The sequence below is a fragment of the Macrotis lagotis genome, chromosome 6 (assembly GCF_037893015.1).
Source record: "Macrotis lagotis isolate mMagLag1 chromosome 6, bilby.v1.9.chrom.fasta, whole genome shotgun sequence".
NCBI lineage: Eukaryota > Metazoa > Chordata > Mammalia > Peramelemorphia > Peramelidae > Macrotis > Macrotis lagotis.
Genome location: NC_133663.1, coordinates 58,372,053 through 58,390,651, shown reverse-complemented (window position 1 = coordinate 58,390,651; position 18,599 = coordinate 58,372,053). Strand labels below are relative to the sequence as shown.

General features: G+C 36.6%; 2 protein-coding genes across 17 annotated transcripts in view; one reads left to right on the top strand and one right to left on the bottom strand.

The window, feature by feature from the left end:
• Positions 1 to 15,016, top strand: part of MFF (mitochondrial fission factor) — a 52,432-nt gene extending 37,416 nt beyond the window's left edge. For 4 of the 15 annotated variants that reach the window (XM_074191230.1, XM_074191239.1, XM_074191240.1 and 1 more), the window contains 3 exons: positions 2,709 to 2,793; positions 5,001 to 5,134; positions 6,162 to 15,011. In XM_074191230.1, the coding sequence (XP_074047331.1) occupies positions 2,709 to 2,793; positions 5,001 to 5,132 (217 nt within the window). In that variant the 3' untranslated portion in view covers positions 5,133 to 5,134; positions 6,162 to 15,011. Of the gene's footprint in view, positions 1 to 2,708; positions 2,794 to 5,000; positions 5,887 to 6,161 lie in introns of those variants that run through there. The other 11 variants (XM_074191235.1, XM_074191231.1, XM_074191238.1 and 8 more) reach the window with 6 other exon arrangements.
• The window catches only part of TM4SF20 (transmembrane 4 L six family member 20), an 80,224-nt gene continuing 71,446 nt past the window's right edge, over positions 9,822 to 18,599 (bottom strand). Inside the window, exons 2-4 of one of the 2 annotated variants that reach the window (XM_074191242.1) lie at positions 16,735 to 16,800; positions 12,322 to 12,473; positions 9,822 to 10,168 (exon numbers count right to left, since the gene is read on the bottom strand). In XM_074191242.1, coding sequence (XP_074047343.1) covers positions 9,889 to 10,168; positions 12,322 to 12,473; positions 16,735 to 16,800 — 498 coding nt within the window. In that variant the 3' untranslated portion in view covers positions 9,822 to 9,888. Of the gene's footprint in view, positions 10,169 to 12,321; positions 12,474 to 16,725; positions 16,801 to 18,599 lie in introns of those variants that run through there. The other variant, XR_012469378.1, reaches the window with a different exon arrangement.

Sequence of the window (18,599 nt, the reverse complement as noted above, 5' to 3'; positions counted from 1 at the left end):
GTCACACAGCTAGTAAATGTCTAAGGCCAGATTTGAACTCATGAAGATGAGCCTTTCTCTCTTCATGTTTAGCATTCTATCTACTACACCAGCTAGTCGTCCCCAAACTCTTACTTGTTTTGGCAAAGCTTAGAAAATGTAGTACCTCTTTTTCATTTGTAATTGGCTATTTCTGTTTTGCAGATGTAACTTTTTTTTTAATTGTGTAATATGTGCCTGATTTGTATTATCTAGGGACTTTTCAGGAATTTTTGTATATTAGTTTACCCATATCTTGTTTTTTCCAAATCCTACTTCACGATCACATAATATAGAGAATAATATAGTATTGATGATACTGGAATGTAGAAGAAATATGAAGCAGTATGTATTTGGAGCCCATTTTTCCCGTGTTTGGTATTCTTTGATTGCCCCTGGTAAACTAGGGAATGTCAGGGTCTGTGTTCCCCAGGTCAAAGCTAGTGTTCTACTTAACCCTGACCCCTTGTACCTCTCTTGTCCTTCTAGTTCAGCCTCTTCACTTGATAGGGGCAACAAAAGCTCCTGGCAAACTCCCTCCCAGTGCAAAAATAAAATCTGTGTTCAAAAAAATTCTCAGATGTGTCCAAAATTGATTTTGCAAAACTTAGGGAGTTGTTCAGTTTGCTTGTATTACTCATGGAGTTGTCAGAGTCCAGGATTAATTTTGGAAAGGACCTTCCATAATCATAATATCTGACCTTTCTAGAGAGTTTTCAAGTTCCCAGAGCATTTGCCATCATGATTGTGTTACCTCTCAGAATTGTCCTGTGCAGGAAATAGTCCAAATATTATTAATATTTTTTTTTTGCAGATAAAGAAATTCAGAGGGCCTAAATGACTTACTTGCCCCTGATAAGATAACTAGCCAGTGCCAGGGTCTGGATTCAAATCCCCAACCCCTCCTAAGGCTAGCTCTCTTCTCTGCTTCCTCCAAATGGCCTGGCAGCTCTGTCATCCAGCTAGGTTCATTAGCTGAGGCCTCCACTTCTAGGTCCAGGGCTAAACTTGTTAGTTAATAATGTAGGGAACTCCCAGGTGAGCAAACTCCCTCTGCCGAGTGTTGCTTGGCAGCTTCTCTCCAACTGCTGGTCTCAAGAGATTTGCCTAAAAAACTCAGGTACATTGACTTGTCCAAGTTCGCATAAGCCAGTATGCAGGACTGAAACCCAGGCCCTCCTAGCTTCAAGACCAGCTTTTTTTTTTCCCACCAGGATACATGACCTCTAATACACTTGGTATCTTAATCACTAAGGTTAAGTAAGATAAAATGTATGATAAAAATTGTATTGTGTTCCCTATATCCAACACACTGAGGTAAGAAAGTACATTTTAGGAGGATTTTTCACCAATAAGATCTGAAGCAAAACAAGATTTGACCCAGTTATCTGGGAAAGTCAGTTAATCAGAACAAAAAGTCTCTTTAATTTTTCCAAGTAAATGAAGTTTATTATACAGGGAAAAAATGCCAACAAAATTCCATTTAAAGTAGTAACTCAGGTTTTTATTTTGTTTTGCATTTCCCTCCAAAAATCATTACTCATCTGGACATGGTTTTTTTCTTTTTGTTGTTGTTTTGTTGGGGTTTTGGTTTGTTTGTTTTGTAATCAGGACATATTTTAAAAGTCAGGCTGTTTACTACTCATTTCTGTATTTTATTTTTGGAATGGCAAGCTATTTGTCTCCTATCAATATCATTTAATTTAATGCCATTGGTTCCTAAGGAATATCATTCACTTAAAATTTTCATCTTTCTGTATCTTTGAGGAGGAAATTTCTACATTTATTCCTGAGCATTAATACATGCCATGCCAGGATTTGTCTGCATTGCCCTTCTTATAAGGTCCTGTGACCTTAGGGCAGTTTGAAGTGTTAGCTTACAATTTTGAGGCTTTCACAGCTTCAGACTCATTCAGATTTTTGGGACACCATAAATCTGCTCATATACTAAAGTCAGACAAGTAACTTTGCATCTCCATTTGGGACATGAAAAAAAAAGAATTAGTCTATGAAGGGAAACTGCTCCTATTGGGGGAGAATACAGCAGATGAATCTCTAGGAAGGAAGAGAAGAGGCAGGTGGCAGAGAATGATTGGAGAAATGATAGTTCTGCATTATATGAGCATGATTGACACACAAATAAAGAATATGTTTGTTTAAACTAAGGAGTTAATACCCATTAAGATACAAGTTATTTTTTACCTGGAAGTAGACAGAATAGGGCTGCTATTATTATTATCATTATTATTATCATTATCATTATCATTATTATTATCAGTTTCTATGCCTGCCTCTCACTGGTAATTATGAATGGAAGTGAAAATTTGCAAATAGCCCCATATCTTGAGTTTCAAGAGGTTTCACAAATCTTTTTCAGTCTGGGTCTCTTTGGCATCAGACTAAATTCCATTTGTCTCCCCTCTGTCTCTGAGGTCTCATAACTTTTAATCTGGATCAGTGCTTCTTTCTGTTTACAGGTACCTCTTCTTTTTTTTCTCGTGCCCCATCCCTGTCATCTAGATAGCTGCCAACCTAAACTCCTTTGGCATTTCATCATATTGGCCTCCATCCATAACACCAGATGGTGAAGTTCTTTTCTCGGCATTATAAAGTCCATTGCATGTCTTTGGTACTTTGTTAATAATATTTTCTTTTACATTCCTAAATTCTCTCTGTTACTTCTCTACCAGATACGGTATTTCAACTTTGGATACAACAATCGAAGGAACACCAGATGATGTGACTGTTGTAGATGCTGCCTCTCTAAGACGTCAGGTATTTGAAAAACACTAGTTAAGATGTCCTGGGTAATAGATTTGATAAGTGTGTATGCTCTGATTTGAGATGATAGATGTGTGGGCATTTCCTTAATTCCCAATAGCTTTATAATTGGATGCATCATCCTATCTACCTCCATAACCAGTAAACATGTGAGGAAATATGGGTAAATTATGTAGTTTTTCTGCACAAAGTAGTATAGTGAAAGTGATCCCAGAATTTGAAATCATTGAGCCCAAGTTCAAATCTTGGCTCAGATATTTACAACTGCACAACCCTAGGCAAATCATTTTGTCCTCTTTAGATATCTTGTTCCAGATCTGTAAAGTGAAATGGGGAGGGGCAGCTAGGTGGTGCAATGGATAGAGCACCAGCCCTGGAGTCAGGAGGACCTGAGTTCAAATGTGGCCTCAGACACTTAATAATTACCTAGCTGTGTGGCCTTGGGCAAGCCACTTAACCCCATTGCTTTACCAAAAAAAAAAAATGAAATGGGGAATCAATGACTTCTAAGATCTATTCTTACTCTTAAGTCTGAATTCATTAAGAATAAGTTAAGGCAGCTAGTTGATGGAACATGGACTAGAGTCCTGAAGACCTGAGTTCAAATCCAGTCTCAGATACTTACAAGCTGTATGACTCTGGGAAAGTCCTTTGACTCCTGTTTGCTTCAGTTCCCCCTCTGTAAAATGGGAACACCCTGGAAAAGGAAATGGCAAACCACACCAGTATCTTTGCCATGAAATCCTGTGGCCACTACTTGCTACAGTCCTTGGGATCACAGAGTCAGACAAGACAATGAATGAAAAACAGCAAAGAATAAGTAATGTTCGACAACTTAGTGTAGTGGGTATGGGGCTAGTCTGAGAATCAGGAAGACCTGCTATGTGACCCTGAGTAAGTCATTTAACCTCTATGCCCCATGTAGCAACCAAAGGCTCTTTAGTTACGGTGCCCAGCTAGGTGGCACAGTGGACAGAGCACCAGAACCTGGAGTCAGGAGGACCCAAGTTCAAATCTGTCCTCAGACACTTGAAACTTACTAGCTATGTGACCTTGGACAAGTCACTTAACTGATTGCCACACATCCAGGGCCATCTCCAAATATCCAGATTCCTATTTGGCCACTGGATCCAGATGATACTAAAGAAGAAAGGGGACTGGTAACTTAGCAGCCCACCTCACTCATATCTAATTCATGTGCTTGTCATGGCATCGCTTCTCTGATGTCATGGTTTTCTTCAAGAACAAAGGACAAATGTCACCATCATTGTCAAGCTTCTCAATTTGGCATTTAAAATCCTTCACAATTTGACTCTAACCTATTTCTCCAGCCTCTTTCTACCTTACATTCTATAGTCTAACCAAAAATATATATATATATATATATATATGTATGTATATATGTGTGTGTGTATATATATATATATATATACATATTTATATTTATACATATGTTGGAAAAATGTGGTGGGTGGAATAAAGCAGTTTAACTTTATAATAAATAAAATCCTGGATTTAAAAGTAGAAGGAACCTCAGAGTTCACTTATTGTCACCTCATTTAACAGATGAGGAAATTAAGGTCCAGATTAACTAAACCTCCCCAAGAGGGAGGTAGCTTGGATTTCAATTGAGTTTCTCTGGCTCTACATCCAACATACTCTCTGCTGTACACTATTATCTCCTTAGAATGTGACACCTTTATTTGTATCAGCTTGGGGTTGCAACCATTCCCTAAACCATTAAGAAGCTCAAGGGGGGGCCAGCTAGGTGGCACAGTGGATAGAGCACCTGCCCTGTAGTCAGGAGGACCTGAGTTCAAATGCGGCCTCAGACACTTAATAATTACCTAGCTGTGTGGCCTTGGGCAAGTTACTTAACCCCATTTGCCTTGCAAAAACCTAAAAAAAACCCCAAAAAACTCAAACAATTAGGCAAGCAGGGTAGAAGAGGAGGTTCAAATAATGCTAGAGTTAGAAGGGACCTTTGAAAGCATCTAGCCCAAAAGGGTTTGGCAGTGTTTATGGAGTGACTTTTGGGGATATATTTTTTAAAAATAGGAAATGTCACTGTAGAAAATATGCATAGAATAAATCTACTTAGTGTTTGTGACAAACATTTTATGGCATCATCATTATAGTACTTTGTAAAACAATTTAAATATGTCATGCACTAATACACTTTTGGGATTTTTCTTAATTAGATAATCAAACTTAATCGCCGTCTCCAACTTCTGGAAGAAGAAAACAAAGAACGTGCAAAAAGGGAGATGGTCATGTATTCGATTACTGTAGCTTTCTGGCTGCTTAATAGCTGGCTTTGGTTTCGCCGCTAGAGGTAACCTCAGCTCTTTAACATACTTGTCATAACAGCTAGAAATATAAAGCATTTGCAAACTTCTTTGTTTCTGTCTCTGCATTGTATGCCGTTTGATAATCCATGCACTGAAAATGTATATCTTTGGGAAAGAACAAAGGACCTAGAATTACAGAACTGAAAGGACATCCTATTGTTAGGTTGAATTTATTTTTAATGATATTTGTAGTAACACCTACTTAAAATAACCTCCCTTTGCATGTTTTGTAAATAGGTCTAAATTTGTTTTTGAAAGTATTTGCTTCTCTTGCCTACATGAGAACATGAGAATTCACTAATTCTCTAGGTAGGAGAAAGGGCTTATAAAATGGATTTGCAAAAGTATCTGTAAAAAAGAGTAGTGTCTGTTTTTTTGTCCTGTGTTTGAAACACTGTTAATTAAAATCATTTGTAATTAGACACTTTTGCATCAGCTTCCCTTTAGCAGACCTGAACACTTTGAACATTGCAGCCTGGTGCCAGATTCAAGTCACATAATATTTTCCTTAGTATCTCCATTAAGCACATGTACAGAATAAATGAAAGGAATTCTTGCTAACATTTTGGCAGATTATCCAGGGGTGTGTGTGATATGTATTTTCTTATTTTAGTCTTAATTTTGCAGATGTTTTTCTATGAAATACATTTTTAAGTAAGTCCATGTGTGTGTGAGTGATTTAAAAGATTACGGAAAAGGTACCAATGTAGTGTATTTAATAAAGTGTCAAACTAAAGCAATGATTGTCTTTTGAAAAATTTTATTTCTTCACATTTTTACTGTGAATGTATATGTGGTATATAGGATGTCCAATCATGTCTTTTGAGCCTCTGGATGGAACAATTGATTTATTGATGGTAGTAGAAATCTATGTACTTATTTTCCTTTCTCTTAGAATCTTCAAACCAGTAGATGAGGATGACACTAGCATAATGAATGATTTTATTTTTATGTCTATAAAACAGCTTACATTAAGAAGTCTCTTGTTTTTGTATCTTCCTTCCACTGTAGAGTGTGGCCCCAAGATCCTTAATCTCAGAGTGCAGAACACCATTGAATCCTGTTCCTGGGAGTCTTCAGTTATGAGAATACTCACTCTGCAACTTTTTCTTTTTTTAATTCAGAGACTGATGTAATCCCCATATTCTCGAAAAATCAGTGAACTTGGAGGCCAACAAAAGAAGCTCCCTCCTGACATTTTAAGTGTTTTCCTTACAAACAATGAAATTGGGATCAGTTAGTGCATGGAAAGTCTAGATGAGGAACGAGGAACCTTAAAGTTTTGAAGCACTTGCCTTTTCAAAGAAAAGAAATCAGTTGACAGGGGTTCTTACCCTGGTGTAATACAAAGTTCATGGTCAGAAAATTGTCCACTGTCAGTTGTCTATGATTGCATCACATGACTTATGTTTCAGAGATAGGGATGAATGATTCATTGGAATATCAACTAACCTCATGTTAACAAACCCAGTCTCAATTTGGGTCTGCAACAAAAAGAAATTATATAAACTGCTGAGTGTTTTGTCAGTAAAAAGGAGAAACTTTTCTCTCCTCAGTACACATAGTATTTTGATGCACTATAGCCAGCTAAGCCAAAAGGAAGAGGACTGGGATGGGAGTTCTGATCCTAAAGATTTTTATTTCATTATTTGGAACATAAATAATTAATTTCAGTGGAAGATCATTCTCTTCCTCTGGAAGTAGTCTAAGAATTACTGAAGATTGGTCATCATTATATTCTGTTAGTGTGAAGGTGTGCCTCTCTTACTGTGTATCTCAGGCTTCTACTTGTACCCGTTCTTGATGTCCTTTAGAGTAAGGAACCTGTGCCTAGGAGATTGAAGACAAGACTTGAGAATCCTGTGAGCTGGACTTCATTCTCCAGGTTCTGAACTGTATCATACCCTGTGCTGGACTCAACCAGTTAGGATTCTCCAGGCATTTGATGTTGTCATATATGCCAGCTAGTATGCTTTTGTGCAGCAAGCAGCCCTTTGTATCATGTTTGTTCCATACCAGGAAAAGTCACTGCTGCTTCTCATCAGACAGGATGGAATAAGCCAATCTATAATCTCACAATGCAAGTTCCGTTTTTTTTGATTGTTTTGTGTATAAACAGTTCAATTATGTAAGCAAGCCTCAGTGAGGAAACTATTTGGAATTCTAATTCCTCTGAACAGAATAAAAGTATGAGATCATGAATTCCATATTCATGAAATTCAAGGAAAGTATTCAGTCTTTTTCAGCCCTTTAGACCCCATTCTTGGCAAAGATACTGGAGTGGTTTACTCTTTCCTTCAGCTCATTTATAGATGAGGGAACTAAGGCACACAGGATTAAGCCCAATTCTTCATGACTCCAATTGGGGCCTTCTTGGCAGAGATACTGTAGTGGTTTGCCATTTCCCCCACCAGCTCATTTTACATATGAGATAACTAAGGCAAACAAGCTTAAGTGACTTGCCAGGATCACACAGCTAGTAAGTTTCTGAGGCCAGATTTGAACTCAGGAAGAAGAATCCTGACTCCCAAGTCAACCATTCTACTCTGAAAATGAAATATGTCCTATTTTTTACTTCCATGGCCTCTCTACAATGAGAAAGGAGACAGGGAGAAAAATCCTAGTGATAGATGGAATTTAACAGTCCCTGTGAGTCGTTGGTAGTGTAGTTGCTTTGTAAGGTGGTTATGCTTTTAACATGTTTCCACTTAAAATGTTAGATCCTGATTTTTGTCAGTTTATACACAGAAAGAAATTTCCCTAAGTTCTGTTTTGAAGAATGAAATTGTAGAGAGTGTATTTTCAGGATAACTTCCCCCCCCCCCCCAATAAAGCAATCCCCTCCTGTCATTCAATATTTTTGGGTGTCTTTGGCATTAAAATTGAACCAATTTGATGGGCATCAAGTGGAAGGCTAAACTGAATGTTCTTCATATAATATTTAGGTTAATAAGTATTTAATATATATTTATGAAATATTTGGGTATTCCAGAAGGTACAAAAGAAGTGATGTGAACTTTGTCCTCAAGGAACCAACAGTCTAATAAACATGGTTAGAAAAAGTCAAAACAAAGTCTAATTAGATAGATATATATGCAGCTATTAAGGAAATAGTAATAAGATAAAATTTTGTGCCATAACATGTGACACAATAATATTGCACAGTCTTAATCCTTTGGAAAAACAGAAAGAATGAGATTATGTAAAATGAAGCCATGAGATCACCTTGAAGGATGGATAGGATTTAAATAAGGAAGAGACAGTGTGATAGGTCATAGCATTATGAATCATTGCTTTGAGAAGTAGAAGGCATAGTTTTAGGCTATGTACAAGAAATGACTGAATGAAGTACTCATTAAGTTATCTACTTAAAAGCTGAACTACAAAATCTTTTATTCATTTTATCTTTTTTGCTCTGAAAAAATGACCTTTAGACCAAGCTTAGGAAATCTGCTTAGAAACTCCACAGAGCTACCATAGGAAATATTAAAAAAGGAGACAACCTTTTTTAAGGGAAATAGTAGAATTGGCCGTTAGATTAGAGTCATTCCTGAAGCTAGAAGGGAAACACACTTTCAAAAAAAGTGAGAAGCCTCTGGTGAAGTGGAGATGTGGTAACTCAGGATTGTTACCCAGGTTCAAGAATCTCCCAACCCTAGATTTCATGTTCCTTAAACTAGGATTCTTTTGCTAGGTACTTCAATTGGACAAATGTCTTTAAATGCTTTTTCTCTCATTTCCTTGAGTCTCTGAAGCAAAAACTGCCCTGGCATTTAACCAAAGAGAACAGTAGGCTCTCAATGCCTGTATATTATCAGGACATTCAGGAAAGTTCTGGCACCAAAATCTATGTTAAAATTGCCCAATTAGGGGACAGCTAGGTGGTGCAGTGGATAAAGCACTGACCCTGGAGTTAGGAGTACCTGGGTTCAAATCTGGTCTCAGATACTGAATAATTACCTAGCTGTGTGGCCTTGGGCAAGCCACTTAACCCCATTTGCCTTGCAAAAACCTAAAAAAAAATGATTTACAAATTCTTAATGATGCTTTTTGTTATAGCAGTGATGTAGGGAAAATATATAAGTTGTTGAGTTTTTATAAGACTTTGCATTCAGGCAGAACATTTATTTAATTTTTTGCATTTTCATATAAAAACAATTTTAACATTCTTTTTTTAAAAATAAAACATTTTGGATTCCATATCCCTCCCTCCCTTCCCTGCTCCACTCATTGAGAAAGGAAACAATCTGACATAGGTTATCCACATGCATACACATACATATACACCTAAAAAAAAAAGTATCTTTGATCTGCATTCAGGGCTCTACCATTTCTTTGGAGATGGACATCACCTTTCATCATAGATCCTACCTAATAATGTTAGATCATTGTATTGCTGAGAATAAGCAATTCAAAGTAGATCGCCATATAGTATTGCTGTTAATATGCACAATGTTCTGGTTCTAAGCAGAACATTTTTAAAAAGTAAAATTCTAGGAGAGATCATATTGAAAATATTAACAGAATCTCTTAGTTTATTCAATAAATATACTACATTTCTTTTTTTTAAACAATCACACAAAAATCATTTTTGGAAAGTTTTGAAAATGAAACAAAATGACTTAAAAATGACATTTAGATCAGTTTCATGTGGTTGACTAATGTCCCAACATTGCTATCTAAAGGGTTATATTTTCCCTTTAAATTGAAAATATCTTGCAAGGAATTGTCTATATCATTACCATGTTTGTGGACTTTTCTGCTTAGAAACTCCACAGAGGCAGCCAAGCAGCCCAATCACTATCTGACTGATACTGAATAAGATTTCAAGAAGCCCAACTAAAAGTAAACCAACAAACACTGTTAAGTGAATAGTCTTATGCTTGTTTTCTTCAGTGCTAGGGATGAAACTATCAGTACTGTTATCGATGCTAGAATTGTCAGAGAGACCCGGCTGACAGGTAGGATTGAACATCCACTCTAGGTTGAATGATTCCTGCATTTGATCAGGATAGTTACTGGGAAAATAAAAGAGACATCAGAAATGTCAGAAGCAGAAAATAATGATAAACATGAAACAAGGACTTTGATGTACATGTATAGAATCTGACAAAATTGTGGTTGATATATTGTGTTCTTTGGCCATTATATGTATAACCCAAGATTAGTAAAGCCAATTTTGTGCAAAGCTGCCTCACTCTCATTTCTCATCTTGAACAAGAGTCAAAAAGCAATGCCTTTTTCATTAAAAGCCATTTAAAAATAGGTCTGGTTAAAGTGCTTTTCTTTTTAAATTAAACATGGCCGTGGGGACAGCTAGTTGCACAGTGGATAGAGCACTGGCCCTGGAGTCAGGAGGATCTGAGTTCAAATTTGACCTCAGATGCTTAATAATTACCTAGCTGTGTGGCCTTGGGCAAGCCACTTAACCCCATTGCCTTAAATAAATAAAAAATTTTAATAACCAAAACAAAACTCAGAATTGTGAAAGAACAAAAGCTTTTAGTCTTAAAAACATTCTTGTTGAGAGGAAAAGGTCCATGTTCATTTAAAAGTTGGCTATTCTTTCCTACAGCTGGCTTTCAACCCAAGTAAGCTGTTGTTAAGCATATCAATATATGAAATAGAACCTTTACACCAGTGGTCAACCAATTAACAATGTGTACATGAGGATTATTAACAGGATTGCCTAGATAGGACTGGAAATATGCATCACTGAGAAAAATATTTGCTTTTATTCATAATTGTCATTGACCAAAAACTGGAAAAGTATTGTTAGAGTATTGTTTTATATTTATTTTAAAAAAGTGGTAATGATTGTGGAAGAAATTGTATCAATGGCTGCTTGATCAGCAAATAGAGAAATAAATTCTGCCCATCTTCTAAGTGAAATAGATTAGGTAGTGAAATAAAGCTATACCTTGTTTTATTGTGCTTCATTGCACTTTGCAGATACCGTGCTTTTTATAGCTCAAAGATTTGTGGCAACCCTGCATTGATCCAAGGCCTTTGGCTCTGTTTTTCTAAAAGCCTGTGCTCAAATCATGTATCTGTGTCACCTTTTAGTACTTCTAACTATATTTCAGACTTTATTATTGTAATCTGTTACAGTGATCAGTGATATTTGATGTCACTACTGTATTTTGGGGGGGACTCTGTGAACCAGTCCCATGTAAGACAATGAACTTAAGAGATAAATGTATATGTTCTGACTGTTTCATCAATCAGCTGTTTCTCTGTCTCCCTCTCTCCCCACCCCCCCCACTTCCCTATTCCCTGAGACATAACAACAATATTGAAGTTAGACTAATTAATATCCCTACAATGGCCTCGTAAGTGTTCAAGTGAAAGGAAAAGTCAATATATGAAGTAAACTTTGTTGTCTTACTTGATGAAATTACCACAATCACCACAGATCAATCAGCCATCATCATGGAGGCCTTTCACCAGTAAAAAGATTACAACTTGCTGAAGGGTAGGTGTGGTGGTTAGCATTTAATATGACTATAGTATAGTATAAGCATAATTTTTGTATGTACTGAGAAGCCAAAAAAATTGTGACTTGCTTTATTGCAATATTTGCTTGTGGTCTGGAACTGAAGCTTTAATATCTCCGATGTCTGTAGATAAAGATCAATATTATTTCCTCTTAGTAACCAGACTTATACCTGGGTTCTGGCACGAGCTTATGTGCCAGTCTAGAATAAAATTTGTGCATTTTTAACATCCATGAATATTGTCAAGGATACAGGATGACTTAAGTGGATAGAGAATCAGCTTTAAGGTTAGGAAGCTCTGGGTTCCTGTCCTAAGTCTAGTGTAGCACTGGGTAAGTCATTTGCCCTTGCAGTGTTCCAGAACACTAAAGCCTTAAAAGATACAATATTTGCGAATACTCATTGGTGGCAAAAAGTTACCCCCTGGGAATTCTTGACACCACTGACAACACAGTTCTGATAAAAAGATTCTTTTCAGAGAACTCATTCTGAACACATTGGTCCCTTTTCCTGTATTAGGTTGGTGTGTCATTTATTATATCAGATCCCTCTCTACACTCTACATGTCAGTACTTTGATCAAGAAAAGCCACCTGAGTTAGTGCCACACTATTTTCATTCCATTTTGCTTTAAGATAAGGAAATGTAAAATTGGATTAAATTTTGGTTACTCACGTTAAGTTTTTCAGTGAAAATTCACAGCTCACTGTGCTGTTGCCATTGTAGTTGCAAATAAGCGGTCCTTCCAAAAGAGCCAGTACAGACACCAGAACACAGTATAAAGCACCAACAATAGTGACCAGGCTCAAAAATGATGTCAGAATCATCTGCAGGGGAAAAATAAGTCATCTTATTACTTATCTAGTCCAAAACAATATCCAGAAGTTCCACCAAAAACATCCACATCAACTCCTCTCCATGAGGTATTGATGAACTTGTCACTAGCAAGGCCTGGTTGAATCATCGCAATTCTTCAGGTCAGATAGCTCTTTGAATATATCAATTAAACTTCCCATAATCCATGGGGCCATCACAATTCATCCCTCAAGTCTGCTACACAAACCTATGCCAAACTCTAGGATTCTACCTGCTCTAGCTTTTCTACCTCTATGAACCGAGGTTAAGTTATTCAGAAATGATTTCTGTACATTTGTTATGAAGAGATCGTTACTGTGCAAAGACTAGCAAAATAAAAAAAAAACACTTTCTAATGACAGGAATTCTGAAAAGGTGAGGTTCTAAGAGCTTTGCTTTCATTAGTTCCCACAAGACAAAGGCTGGGGTTAGCTATTGCTGCCATTTTGAATAGTCTTGTCCGGTAGATTGCAAGTGAGTATAAGAGCTAGATTTGGAGTCAGAAAGAACCGAGTTGACCCTGGGTAAGTAGGTTAATTCCTCTTAAGTCTTCTCATTTGTATAGGGGGGATAATAAAAAGTCCCTACCTCAAAAGGTTCTGAAGATAAAATGAGGTAAGTACAGATCTGTGTAACCCCTAGGGTTTATATGAATGTCAGCTATTACTATGTGGGTCTGCCTAGTAGCAATCTAGACTGATACCAGACAAAAATAGTCTTCTATAGATTGCAATTAATAGTTGTCAAAAAAAAGGATTATCAGAAGCTTAGAAAATCTACCTTTTTTCATTAGAATAAGATGTATGTTTCTATTTAATTATATATCAGTTTACAGAAGCAAAATAAAAACTCTTGTATGGTGATATTCAGCTTATAAGAAGTATGTATTCTCTGGGAAGGAATACAAAAATAATACAGCAGAATCCACATGGTTTCCAATCAATGTACCTTTGGGATTGACTAAATGTATCACATTAGCTGATAAAGGCACTTCTAAATGTGCAAAAGAAAGGCCCTCCAAAATTGTGGCTGAGCAGTCAACATTGTGATCAGCTGGGCTACACAGGTGGGGGTATGCTGCTAATAAGTGGGATTGATGATTCAATTAACTTGTTGCAATAGTCTCTTCTTCAGTCCCCTGATCCAGTGCATTGCCCTCTATGATACAGTTCAACATGACTTAACATTTCTTATGGAATAGCCTACACTGCTTAGCTGAATGCACAGCTTTTGGGGATACAAATGGAAAAACATGCATTTTCAGCTGAAAGTCAGATGGAAATGACTTTTTGGGTTTCACAGACCAGCAGATGGGAATGCATCTTTAACATCATTTACACTGGCAAAATCACATCTGTTGATGATTTTGAACCATCTGACAGTGCTGAAGACTTTGATGTGAAGAACTTTGTTTTCTGGGTCTCCATTTGCTGTGGATGCCTGTGTTCAAGTACTCCTTGATCTGTCCCCAGCTCACCTTTTCTGTCTCTCACTACTTGAAGTCTTGACTTTTTCTGTGAACAGGCACTGCACTTTCTTGCCTCACTGAATGTTTCCTCTACATAGAATGAACTTAGAAAACTAAGAAAAGCAAACTTCCAAAAAGTGATTCCTTTATGGAATATCCCTCTTCTCATTCCATTTTTTCCCTAAAGTCTAACACTAAGTCTAACTAGGTTTGCTTATGTATAATTTTGTAATGATTTTTCCCCATGTAAAAAATTATATATTCTTATATTTAGGGAAAAGTGCCTAATAAAAACCAATATACTGCTTAGACCTTTTCTGTTTTTCCATTCTCTCCACGACTGTCTCACGCCCTTTCCTCTTGGATAATTGCTTAATGACATCCTTACCCTCATTTCTGGAACACAGCGGTATTAAGCTAGTTTACTTATATTCACTGTGTAATCTCAAACACTTGAAAATATGGTGTACCTTTTCATTGGGAATAAGTTATCAGTAACCACTAACTAGGCCAGGTTGTTGTAATAATCTATAGGTGTTGGGATGAGTATAGCTAAGTAAAAGGATTTGTCTGAAATATTCAGGATAGAGTATGGAAATAGATTATTTCAAGACATCAGAATTTATAAGCAAATAAAATTTTGGAGAACATTGTATTAAATCCCCCATTGGATGATTTATAGGAAAAAAAACTTAAAAATTACAAGTGTTTAAAAATATCTGAAGAAGGATACATGTGCAGAGTAGTGAAATGGTGCAGTAGATAGAACTCCAGACTTGGACTCTGAAAAATGCTCCTGAGTTCAAATCTAGTCTCAGATACTTACTAGCTGTATGATCCTGGGCACATCACTTATTTGTCTCAATTTATATATTAGTAAAATGAACTGGATTTTTTAAAATAGCGGCCTACTCTAGTCTCTTTACCAAGAAAACCCCAAATGGACTTTACACAGAGTTGAATATGACTCAAAATGACTGAACAACAATTTCCCTGGCTTGGATAATATTTTGAATTAATTTTCTGTCATGTAGTTTTACTAGTATGTAAGGGGGATTTTGCGGGGGGGAGGAGGTTTGGCTGCCTTTTCTAGAGTATTTACATTCTATTTTATTTTCACTTCTAGAGCAGTCTTTTTAGAACTGATTCACAGGAAAATTGAAGTTTCCAAAATGACATGTTTGAAGTTGTTGGCAGCAAAAACACTTTCATCCAAGGGTACTTGTTTTATGAGACTACCCCAACCTTAATCTCACTTTAAAGCATTTCTTGGAGCCCATAGGTCAGTCTCCAATTAGTCCAAAAAGAGAGAGACTGAGAATGGTTGATATCTATTGGACATTATTTTTTTTTTCCCACAGAAAACTGATTCTGTCCCTTTTATTCCTATCATGAAAGGAAAGGGTGCCTCATCAAAGCAAAGCACCCTAAGGAAGAGAAAGGAGGTGGTCTGTGCCAAGCAAGTCATCATTTGAACCATCTTCCTCTCAGAACCCAATGGGGAGAGGGCCTAAACCAAGAGCCTTGGGAGTAGCAGAACCCCCGACCCCAGACCTCTAGCCTGAGCTCCACAGTCATCCTGGAAGGGAACAATCATTTTTGAAAAGAGGACTGCTCTCCTTGACCAACTGCCACTATTAGGCGGGTCAACTCACTAGCCCCAGAGTTAGCAATTCCCCCTGGATACTGTTCACAGCCATCATCCCAAGAAACAACTTCTGTGGAGACAAATGACTGCGACTGTTTCTGCAGCTGCTGAACAACTACCGAAGACCTGGAAAGAAAATTACACCAAAGCCTGGCAAAGCATTGTCAAATATCTAGCATCAGAAATGGATGATTATCAGTAGAAATGGCATTAAAGATGCATTACCACAGGATCTTTCCATATGACTGGAAGCTGAAAACCTCTGTTTGTCTCCCCTTCGCCCCTTTAGAACAAGAATACCTTGAGAGAAGGGATTGTCTTAATTGTCTATTTTTATCCTCAACACACAGTTGTTGGTACATAGTAGTTGTTTAATAAATGCTTTTGCATTCATTGTCCTCTTGTTTTTAGGGAAGGAAGGGCCCTGGAACACCTGGACTCAGGCTGAGGACTAAGAATGCATAGTTGTTTGGAATAAGACTGTTTAGCCTTTTTGATTGAAACACAATTATGTTTGCTTCAAGTCTTATTGTGGTTGGGGTATCTCACTGAAGATGGTGGTTATCACTTTGGCTTTAACCTTGTAAGGAGGCCCTGAGATCTCTGATCTTACCTAAATCAAAGAGAATTTGTATTATAATTCAACCTAGTCTTATCTATTGTTCTGATTTATTTAAAACAAGCCATTTTGTCCCTTATCTATAGTTGGACTTTCATTTTTGTTCTTTTTTGACTGTCCTTTGTGTCTGTCAGAGAAATTTTGATTTTTTAAACTGACATTTTTCACAGGCTATAATACACAACTCAAAACATGAATGTAAAATTTAACAAAATGCAATAAAATCACACAAAAAATGGCCTTACCTCGATGACTCACATAAACATGTTAAACCAACTTTAATTTCGAAACTTTAGAATTAGCAAAGCTAGCCAGTTTGAGGAGCACTTAAATGAAGGGGAGAAATCTTTTTTAAAAATCATAGTAAATAACATCTCTGTAGTACTCTGAATTTTTTCATTAAGAGTACCAGTGATGTAAACTCAGTATATTTTCACTTATGAAGCTCTAGTGATAGCCATTGGAATCAGTTCTGTTCCTTGAACATCCCATACTTACTCCTAATCTGTTGTTGCAGCACCCCCTTTTTCTTGCAGTCAGAGACATTACAGTGGCTGGAACGACCTGGAAATTACATCAACAGGAAAAGATGAGTGTTATTATTTCTCAGCAAATGAATAGTAATGACCCTAAAGTTGTGTTGCTTTTTTTAAATCATGAGTTGTGGGAAGTGGGAAATAAGTATTGTCCATTTAAACTTGTCAATCCAGTTATACTTTTCTGGCCACTAGATGGCCTATGAATTACACACATAACTTACATACACATAGAATTTTAACATTTTTTTATTTTTTAAATTTTTAGAGGGTTTTTTAATAGAGATAGTTTTCAACATTCATTTTTGATCATCTCACAATGTTGCTATTACTGTGTACAATGTTTTCTTGGGTCTACTCACTTCACTTAGCATCATCTTTAGACAGAAAAATATTATGCCAAATAATATTTTCTTCTGTGCTGACCATGTACATCCTTAGGGCATCAGATTTCCATCCCATTGTTATTGTCAGGGATTACAAAGGCAAAATGCATTTTTCCAACTTTAAAAATATTGCCTTTTCATGATAAGATTGGATGATGAAATGGAAGGGATGCAACTCCTCTCTGCTTTCAGATATGCAATTAGGTTTTGAAAGATCTGTTGGGATTTGTTATTTTGATAATAATTCTTTTCCACTTAAAATTCATCATCCTTCCCAAAGAATGAACTAGGAAGCATTTCATGGGAAGAAGATGAAATAAATTATTGAATTTTTATTCCTGGGCTTTCAAGTATCCTAAATTTGGGGCTAATAAGGAAACTGGATTGAGATTAGAAGTGAAATCAGACTTTTTCTTGTTCCAAGGAGAGAGGAAAGGAAGTGTGAAGATTGATGAGTGAAATGAAGAACCATAATGGAAAGGAGTGGAAATGTCTGGAAAGATACATTAGATTATAAAAGGCCCTTAAATGCCAGGCTAAGTAGTTTATATTTTATCCTTTTGGCAATGGAAAACAAGGGGAATGACATGATCAGACTTATACATTAGGGAAATGATTTGAGTATTGGTGCTGACTTTAAACCTGAAACATGAGCAGAAATCTAATTCCATCTCTTCCCTGAACCCTTTCTGAAAAACTGAAGTCATCACCACAATGATTTATCCACACCAAAAGAGAGAAAGAGTAGTGTCTTATCAATAACCAATTCAAAATTCCTTCCCATTTCATCCACTCCAATCCAAGAGTAAACAATATTCTCATAATTATTCTTTATGATGATGTACAGGAGAATTTTGTGGCCTTCAGAATATTGTATAATTTAAGGTACAAATAAATAGAAAGTGAAATTCGAGGACACATATATTTGGTTAATGTGATTTAAGATAGAAAAGTACCTCTGGGTAAGTAAGAGATACAAGAAAGGATTAAGTCAATTAACACAATAGTGTATTTATTTAGTCTTATATAGTAAGCCTAGAAGCAATGAAGAAAAATGTAAGAATGTGTAAAAGTCTGAGTGTAAAAAAAAGTCAAAGTCCTCCTTCCATGGAGAACAGGAAACTTGCTAGCTTATTGTTCTGATGGCACAGACATCCTGGAGAGGAGAATCTCATGTATATTGGAATTCCATAGCATCTAAGACTCAAACATCCTGAGTTAGGTTAAACCATTCCTTTCTCCCTGGGGGACTTCAGGGAAAGGAACTGTACCATACGCTAAGATTTCATTGGCTACTACTAATCATCCTGTGGTCTTTTTTCCTAATTCCTATAAAAATGCTCCTCAAGATTCTTAATTGGGGTTCAGCTGTTTAACTGAATCGTTCCTGAGTGTTTTTTTTTGTAAGCAAGGATTTTTAATAAACACTTATGTTAGACTA